We start from the raw sequence: 10196 nt of genomic DNA, 5'->3' as shown, positions 1-10196 counted from the left end.
TGTTTCCTGAGTGTTCTAATTCTTGGGGGTGGGTCATTTCTGGTGTCCCAGTCCAAGCGAGCTGAAGAACAAGTGTTCTCTGGTTATAGTGGTAGTGGATTGCGGCGATTTGGTTTCTCCTCCTCGCGAACAGTGCCTGCGCGTAATCCGAGAAGGCTTGGTATTCCTCCTTCGTGTCTAGGAGGTGATGTTCTTCTCCTTGTGGTAAGTAGTGGATCCTGGTGATTAAAACACCACGTAGGTCTTCGTAGAGCCGGCAGTCATACATGCGGTACTGCCAGCTCTCCAGCCCCCCGCAAGTATAAGTTGGATCGTCCTGGATCCCAAGCAGAGATAGTTTGGCATTAATCGCTACGTGTCCAATTAAGAGGTAAGTTACCTGTAGACCTGGGAAGAACCAGTTTGATGAGGTTGGGTAGTTTCGTTCAGTATTGGGTAGGAACTTCTATGTGATGTCTCCCTTTTGAGAGGTGCTCCACTTTTCTTGCCATGTCTGTTGCAGGTGAGTTTGTATCCTCTTCTTTTCCACATTTCTATTGCTGGTTAGGTCAATAGCGAATCCCAGAAAAGTCTGGAGGACTACCTTCGTCTATGTAGTACATTTATTTATTATTTATTATATTAGGGTTACCCGTAATTCAATACATTAACCCGTATTTCTGTCTGTAAATTTCCTATTTTGCTGGACAAAAAAAATCCCAGTTTCTGGGGGGGGGGGGGGGGAACCTTACTATCTACGCCTGAGATCGACTAATTCAGCCACGGAGTGAAAAAAGCCCATTAAAGTTCCTCGGGTCATCGAAGGGATTCGAACCCGGGCCTTTATCACCCAGTGTGGGGAGGACGGTGACGATACCGCTGTGCTACCGCGCAGACCATATATCTAGGTAGTACAGAAGGCCGCGACGTACGATTTCTAAGTCCAGCGGGAAAGTGCCAGCGAGTACCTGCAGAGCATGGGCGCTCACCATGTGGCAGGTGCGGGAAATGGTTAGGAGGATGGATTTATGAATTTAGTCTGTGATACGTCTGTTTACTGATGCTGTGGTTTTTTGAAACCACGTGCTGGATGCGTAGGTGACGATTGGAGTGAAGATAGTTTTGTAGAACAGTTGGAGGACTCGCTTTTTCAAGCCCATTCTTTACGTGTGACCCTGACGACGATGGCTGCGTAACGTCTTATTTTTTCACGGAGATATTTCAGATGGTCCTGAAATGACAGGTTTTGACCAATATCACGCCTAGGTATTTCAGTTGGTTAGAGAATTTGATTGTTTCCTGCTCAATTTTTATTTGCGGAGGCCGCCTAAGATCAATCAAGTCCCTTTAGTAGAATGGAGTTTGTTTTTCTGGGGATATTTTGAGTTGGTTTCGGTTTGACCCCCATTCTTAGAGAGTGGTCAGGGCCCGATTTGCGAGGACCTCCAATGCGGCTCTTGGAGTTTGCCTGTATAATCAGAATGAGATCGTCCGCGAATGCCTGAGATTATACTTCATCGAGATTGATTAATATTAATAAATTATATGAACCTTGAGGGCAGCCCCGATGGACCCGCCTGAAGAGTGTGCCGAGGGGGCGGTGACTTTGATTGTTCTGTTGGTTAATGGTGTTAGAGAGGTTTTCCAGCATGCTGGTTTCGCGCAGCCTTGCCAGGACGCTTGGCCACCAAAGTGAGTCGAACGCCCCAGCGAAGTCCACGGCTATCACTAGGCAGTACTTTTTATTTCATCTGTCGATCTTGGTCGGGAGGTGAGTTAGGGCGTCCACAGCGGAGGTGTCCCGCCTGAAGCCGAACTGGTTTTCTGAGGCCAGGCCAGCCTCATCGCAGCAATGTTGGATCCGTGTCTAATCGTTCATATAGGTTACTGATGACTGTTAAAAGTGCAATGGCCCGGTAGGAGTATGAAACGTGATCTTCCACAAGCTGCCTGTAGTTGCCGGCTTTAACATTTTCTAGAAAATCAGTCGAAACATTTCGAAAGGTTTTCCACGCTGATTCCTTGCTATCACTAAGGGCACATTCTAACTGTTCATGTTTAAAAGTTGACTTATTTGTGTACCAATGAAAACGCCTGCCTTAAACTTCTCTGTCCTAAGTCTTGGGAATTTCTCTTGCAAGTATGTGAATCCAGGACCGTTTACTTCCAAAGCCTTCACGAACTTTTTCATGAGTCCCAGTTTGATGTGGTGTGGTGGAAGCAAAACTTTATATTGATATACCAGAGGTTCAAATGTTACGTTCTTTATTCCAGGCGTTAATGATTTTCGTTGGAGCCAACTTCTTTTCTCGTAGTGCATATCCTTGTCACGACTATCCCACTCGCAGAGAAACCAATAATACTTAGTGTAACTCTTTTCTAGTCCAAATAAAATGGCCATTACCTTTAACTCACCACAAATCTGCCACTCATACTTCTGACAGTGTACACCTAAGAGGAAGTTCTCCATGTTTGTGTATTTTTTTTTTTTTTATTTTTTAACGGCACACGCAAGAGGTATTGAAGGCAGCATATTTCCATTGTGTAATAACATAGCTTTAAGGCTAAGTTTAAAAGCGTCCATAAATAGTCACCATTCTTCGGACTGTGCCTCATGTTCATTGCTGCTATTAGACCATCAACATCCTTACAAACAGCGAGTTCATCTTCTGTTTGAGAGAATTTATCATAGTCTTTATTTCGAATACGAAATGTTGCCACTTTCACAGAATGATCTAGAAGATTCCACTGTTGTAGCCTCGAGGCCAAAAGCTCTGCCTTATTCTTCGGCAGTTCGAGATCCCTGATGAAGTCATTAAACTCACTTTCTGTGACCTTATTGATTCAAAAGGATAAAGGTTTGTACAAAATGGTGAATCCCTTGACGTAAACGGCTGACGTACACTTGATATACACGAAGTATATCAAGTGTACGTCAACCAGTCTCACGTAACCTTCTGTGCACACGTGCGAAAATCGTATGATGAGGAGCACGCCTGTGCGGGAAACGTTCCTGGTACAAGCCCAGAGCGGCGCGCCCGTTACAGTCCTCAGCTCCATACGCGTGGTGCATGTCGGCCAGTTCAACGTTTGAATACTCGTCCATCCTACTGCCTCGGGAACCGGTTCGCAAATGCTGACTTCCAGCGGGATCGCTGTTCACGCGACCTCCCGTTCAACGTCCTCTACCGCATGACGAAGGCATTTCGGACCCTGCAATGCGATGCGATTCCGATTTGTCTTTGTGCCCCCTACACCTCCTGCAAGTTTGTCGCACTGGTAGTGAATCACCCTGTATGTAGCTGTGCGGTGAATCACAAAACTACTACATTCTCCGAATTGTAAACAATCGTGACTCCTCCTATACACTAATTCGTACGGTGCTTACACGATGGAATTCATGTTTCAGAATGCGCTGCAGGGTCACCGAAATATACGAGGAATACAGTACGGGCTTGTTAAAGGTAAATCACGTCTAAATAATCTGATGAGCTATTATGAGGTTTCCATAAAAGAAGGGGAAATTTTTGACATTGTATAGATTTCAATGAGATTCTTGATGCTGTCTAACTGATACACCCTTTGTATAAATTACAATAATATAGTTGAAAAAATGGTCGGTTGCACAATAAGTGAAAAAGGGTTGTCTTTGAGTGGACAGTGGTTCAAGCCAGCGTGACTGCTAAATACGATTAATGATTGTATTCATAATTTATTGTAAACTCCTCTGACTTGGTAGTCATTCTGGAGTATAAACAGGAACATAAATGGCCATCGTTCTGATTGGAGTTCCACAGGATGCAGTACTGGGTTCGTTATTCCCGATATTTGTTAATCACATTGCTTAAGGCGTAAGGGACTTGATGCCAACTTTTGATTATGACAAACAAGGATGGGAAGGTGGTAACCGATAATAATCAAGGTATATATATTTTAGTTATGTATATTTTATACAACTTAATGTATATTTATGCTGCTTCAACAAGACCCAGATAAATTATTTAGATGGTTAGAAAAATGTCAGCTAAATGGTATACTTAAAATGTATAAAGTTTTATATCTGGGTAATAGTATCTACACTTGGATAGTGAGCTCTTTGAGCTCTACCTATGCAACTTTATTAATCAACAACTTACTTTAGATAAATACCCTGCGTATGCTATTTACATGTATTTGTTGCAACAACTATTACTTAACAAGCCTCCCAACACTCAATAAATGGCAATGGTCACGGAGGAATATACGAGGGATTTCTGAAAAGTAAAGGTAACACATTTTTTTTTTCTTAGTAATGATGAAAGGGAATGAGATGAAACGTGGTGGACAGATAGACCCGTTAACAACGTTCAAAAAGACCTCCAGTGCAGTGTTGTGATACTGTCGCCTCAAAGCAGATTCCAGTTGCAAAATGGGGACTACCCTGCGAGTGTGGTCCAAAACAGGTGTTCGTGAAGTTGTTCGCTTTTTGCCAGCAAAAGGGTCTTCACCAAGTGACATTCACCGCGAACTGGTTGCTGTGTATGATGAAAAGTTCATGACAAAGAAGCAGGTGTGGTTTTGGTGCAATGAATTTAAAGCGGGCCGTGTTGACAATGAAGATCGACATCGGGCGGGCAGTCATGGCCACATTGTTCTAGGATTACCAAGGCATTCTGTTGATGGATTTCTTGCCGAAGGGAGGAACAATCGATGCACAGCTTTACTGTGCAACGTTGGAAAAACTGAAAGCCAACATTCGACGCAAACGACCAAGACTCCTGACAAGTGGAGTGATTTTGCTGAACGACAACGCAACTCCACACACTGCCGACACCACTCGTGGGTGGTTGCGCCGTAATCGTTGGGAAACTCTGTCATATCCCATCCGCTACAGTCCAGACTTAGCGCCTTCAGACTTCCGTTTGTTCGGCCCTCTGAAAAAACACCTTTCAGGAAAGCATTTCACCACGGATGAGGAAGTTCATCAGGCGGTGTGACGTTGGTTACTGCGTGTGGGCACGGACTTCTTCAGTACTGGTATTGATAAACTGATCCATTGTTGGGACAAGTGCATCAATAAAACTGGAGACTTTGTGGAGAAGTAGTGCATGTTCACTTATTCTTGGTGTGTAATTTCAACTTCGTAATATTAAACATCATCGAGAGAAAAAATGTGTTACCTTACTTTTCGGAAACCCCTTGTAATAGATATAAAATTTTAATATACATGAGTTGATAAAAAAAAAACAAAAAAAATCATTTCTGTACAAAATGCATACCAAGTTTCACGGCCACAAAAGAGTGAAGTTTCTTTCTGACAACTCTTGTAGTGCTCACTACAAGAGTTGTCATAAATTTCATTCTTTTATGGTAGTGAAACTTGGTGTGCTCTTTGTACACAAATATTTGATACAAATGCTAAGGCTAATATTAACTTAAAACTTTAACGTCACATGATAATTTTGCTTTCAAGTGTTCATCATGCCTGTCAATCGCTAATTCAGACACTGTCTTCAATCACTGCTATGTAGCTATATTTTTTTCCCATCATTTCAATATTTAGATGCAAACTAAAATAACTTATTTCCTCTCCTTTATTTCAGTCCTATTCACGTGTGTGGAGTATTTATCAGGAGAGGAGGATAAGGAGCTAGAAAGACTGAAAAACTATTACCATGTTAGAGAGACTGCTACAAATGAGCTTGAGAACACCAACAGCACCAAAAAGACTGTCTGTTATGATTTTATTGGATGTTTCTCCACTGGGGGAACCTTTCGTCATCTGAATGTACTGCCGGATTCTCCAGAGAACATAGGGACAGTATTTCTTTTGTATACGCGTCAAAATCAAAAAAATCCAGTGAATGTACACTATTCGGACGAAAATTCGATAAATACCTCACTACTAAATCCTAATGCACCCGTGAAGATAATTTGTCATGGCTTCATTCAAACTGAAAATGCAAACATGTTTCTCAAGATGAAAGACGCGATCCTCTCACAAGTATGTATGTCTGAACAAGATTTGTTTTTACTTTATTTTATTTGTCTTTCATACAGGATATTTCAAAATACAGCATTTTGTAATACACTTTTGCGTTTTTGTTATACACTATGTTATCAAAAGTATTGGGTCGCCAAGAGACATTCTAACACGAAACAAAAAAATTAATATAGTGTAGCCCCATCTTTGGCCTAGGATACAGCAATAGCCTCCGTGGGGAACTGTCGCCATTCCTCGCACAGGAATGGTGACAGTTTGTGAAGCCGCAGTTTGTGAAGTTGACCGCCACTGATTTCGTACACGCCTCTCAAATTCGTTCCACTGCCGCCGTTGAAATCGACAGCCAGGCCCGATTAGCCCAATGGTAGTACGTGCTCTCTTCAAATCAAGCCATCTGGCATTGGGCTTCAGAGCAGGAAACATTGTTCTGTTGAAATGTGAGTGGTCCTTCACCATTAAATTTTCTCAGTGCAGTAACCGAAATACTGTCTAGAATATCAATGTAAAACAATCCATTCATTGTAGTGTCAACAAAATTCTGCAGTCCAATGCCATATTATAAAAAGTAGTCCACACCAACACACTTCGAAAACTGTATTTCACAGCTTGGACGATGGTAGTCCTTACTGAAGGATTTTCCTGCCTGACGCCAGGCCCAAATTCTTTCACTAGTCTTAAAGAGCGTATAACGCCAGGAAGCATCGAGAGGAAGGGGTTCAGAAGGGTCAGTGTCCTCATGACCAGGGCTCATTCACAATGTTCGTTCCGGCACTGACCAGCCTGCCCGACTCCCAGGCGCCTCCGTAGCCAGGTGGGAAGGAGCAGCAGTGCATAGCACACGCTTCTTGATTAGACCGGGGTTCGAGCCCGTCACCACCAAATACGGACGATGCGGAAAGGTCATGAAATGACCGCCGCATATTCTCGGAGCAATATGGCCTTAGTTGCTAATGCTCCTAAAAACCAAATAACAACAATAACAGCCCGACTCCCTCGACGCTTCTGGTGCTAAAAACTGTTTTAAAAGTTTACGCGGTGTAAATCTGATGTAAAAACTTGATAAGTACGAACAGTTTCACTGGGACAGCCAGATGAGGCTGTCCCTATAAAAATTTAGTTCAATGGGAGAAAGGCTCGTGCCTTCCGAGCTCTGCATGTGACATTCTGCTCTGATCTCCTCTCCCTTCCTTAACTCCCAATATCTGCTATTCACCTGATTGCATCTCCTCTATTGAGTTGTGTGCTGCCAAGATCGTGATTATATTCAATTTAGTGATCATACATACTTGATGGACTGCTGATGACGGGTGAACTTAACTTTGTTTATCTGGACGTCTGCTAACAGTGTTTATAGTATGCCATGATGTACCTCATGTGGAGGGCACATGTTTGGTGAACCCATCACTTCTTTTGGACTTCACTGAATTAAGTCAACTAACGTGGATTCTTCTTTCTGGTGGCATCTTCGTTAAGTCTGAACTTCATTAATGTGCACTTGATGGAATTTTAGAGCTTCCTATCTAGTGAGTTTGTAGTTCCTGTGCGTCTTTGAAACTCATTCAAATATCATTGGCTACATTAACTACTGGACTGGCCTAAGTGTATATATGTACTAAATATATGGATTTATGTATTGTATAAGTAGATTCATGTATCTATATCTTTAAGTGCGGTATTGTATAATAATGGCCGGGATGCCAGTTTTTGGCAGGGAATGCCTAGTATAAAAAAAAAAAAAAAAACCTTTTGGGACAAGGAACAATGAAAACAAAATATACTGTATATATATATATATATATATATATGTACCCACACTAAAGGACAGAATTCATGGGATACCTGATTCCTGGGCAGCGCGACGCTGTCACCCCTCTCGTTATTGGACGAACCCACCGCTTGGCAGGTATATAGGTACACTGCATTCACGTAGACGGTAATTCGATGTCAGTATGGATAAACGTAGCGAGTTAACCGACTTTGAAAGAGGGATGATAGTTGGTGCCCGACGCATGGGTCGCTCTATCGCGGAGGTAGTACAGAAATTGCACTATCCCCGTTCGACAGTATGAAGAGTATATCGGGAACACGCCATTTACGGAATAACAACTCATCGTGGACAGCGCTGTGGGAGAAGAAAGGTGGTGGATGAACGTGGCCGTCAACGTCTGTCTCGCATTGTTTCCGCAAACCGGAAAACGACAGTGGCACAAATCATCGCCGACAAATCAGAGTCCCATTGCTAACAACACGACACAGGACTCTACGCCTCAACTCAACTGGGCCTAAGAACATCGGCACTGGACCTTGGATGATTCTAGACGGGTCTCCTAGTCCGATGAGTCCCGTTTCCAGTTATTTCGAGAGGACGGGCGGATGCGTATCGGACAGAAACCGCACGAAGCTATGCACATGTCATGTCAACAAGCAACTGTTCAGGCAGATGACGGTCGGTAATGGTCTGTAGCGAGTTCAACTGGCACACGTTGGAGAACTTCTAGTACGTCTAGACGCATCTCTGAATGGTACAGGTCCAGATGCATCTCTGCACCCATTCCAGTAGATCTGCATGCAGTACTCATGATGCGATTTAACCATTGCCTTGTACAATGGGGTAATCACCACCGTATCCCTGCTAGCAAAGTTCGGGTATATCACTGTCAAAACCCAATGAGCTGTACAGACAGACTGTCGCACTGCTCAGAGAACTTCATACTGGACAATTCGTAGGTGGTAGATTACTCTCATCAACCGGCGCAATACCACCACTTTGCTTATTGGAAGCTTGAAGTGGTGGAACCCATGTTTAGTCTCCAGAGCTAAGTTCCGGTCAACCCTTCCCCATCTCTTCCATCATGCAGAATGACTGATGACTTTTGAGGTTATGATGAACATCATGGTGAGATCCAATCTTCCTTACATTTCGAGGGTACAGCTCTAAGACGGTGTTTGCAGGCCGGCCGCTAGTTAGTACACCGGAACGGACCTATTGGTAACTCTTTAGGAGGCTTCCGCATCAGCTAGTGTATAATCTTGCTACCTCTACTCTGCCAGATAGTGACTGGAGGGAGTCCAAGTAGTGTGTATGAGGGGGGCATTGCCGAGGCCACGTTATGTCAAGGATCTGAGTATATTCTTACCATGTGTACGCCTATACCCAAAAATTTCATTACTTCATACATCATGTACCCCCCCCTCCCCCACTTTTTCTTACTATTGAATACACCATGAATTGTCAAACTAATAGAGCAAGCTTATCTGCGAAAAGATCTAAACCTCCCAAGCACTTCCTAGTTCATTTCACAAATATCATCATCATCATCAGCCATTTTCAATCCACTGCAGGATGAAGGCCTCTCCAGCAACTTTCCAGTTCCTTCTGTTTTGAGCACTGGCCATCCATTTACTACTCAAAAACTCATGAATTTCATCTATCCATCTCCGCCTTTGTCTTCCAGGTTTTCTTCTAGCTCCTCTTGGGTACCATTCTGTTATTTTCTCAGTCCATCTGTCATCATGTCTTTGAGCTATGTGTCCTGCTCAAGACCATTTTAGTTCTTTAGTTTTGATAAGAATGTCCTTTACTTGAGTTTGCTGCCTAATCCATGTGTTTCTCTTCTTATCGCGCATTATAGCCTTAGTAGCTAATGCGCCAATAAAACCAAACCATTCTCTTCTTATCTAACAGTCTGATTCCCAATATAATTCGTTCCATTCTTCGCTGTGTAGTTCTTAGCTTCTCTTCCATTCTTTTGGTGAGTGCCCAAGTTTCACTTCCATAAGTCATGGTGGGGAGTATACATTGATTCATTATTTTACGTTTCAGACAAAATGGGATATTGCTCTTCAGCATGTGACTATATTTCCTGAATGCTATCCATCCAAAATTTATTCTTCTCTTCACTTCCAGCCATTTATCATTATTACAGCTAATAACTTGTCCCAGATAAGTATATGACTCCACCTTTTCAATTACTGCTCCTTCAATCATTATTTTCCTTTCCGTGGCATACTTGTTCATCATTACTTTTGTTTTAGCCATATTCATCTTTAGTCCAAAATCCTTACTAACTGTGCATAACTGATTAAGATTTTCCTCTAATTCTTTGGGATCATGGCTTATGACCACAATGTAATCTGCAAATCGTAAATGGTTTAGGTACTCTCCGTTCACATTGACTTCTTTCTGCGACCAGTCTAATCTTCTGAAAGCTTCCTCAAGGTCAGCAGTAAACAG

At 42.8% G+C, this 10196-nt stretch overlaps 1 protein-coding gene across 1 annotated transcript in view; it reads left to right on the top strand.

The window, feature by feature from the left end:
* The first annotated feature begins 3370 nt into the window (after positions 1-3370).
* Positions 3371-10196, top strand: part of LOC150081592 (inactive pancreatic lipase-related protein 1-like) — a 41658-nt gene continuing 34832 nt past the window's right edge. The window contains exons 1-2 of the mRNA XM_090380253.1: positions 3371-3443; positions 5562-5962. Coding sequence (XP_090236379.1) covers positions 3371-3443; positions 5562-5962 — 474 coding nt within the window. The remainder of the gene's footprint in view (positions 3444-5561; positions 5963-10196) is intronic.

Source organism: Mastigoproctus giganteus, chromosome 8, assembly GCF_048544385.1.
Source record: "Mastigoproctus giganteus isolate SK-2022 chromosome 8, ASM4854438v1, whole genome shotgun sequence".
Classification (NCBI taxonomy): domain Eukaryota; kingdom Metazoa; phylum Arthropoda; class Arachnida; order Uropygi; family Thelyphonidae; genus Mastigoproctus; species Mastigoproctus giganteus.
This window is presented reverse-complemented; position numbering and strand designations above follow the sequence as displayed.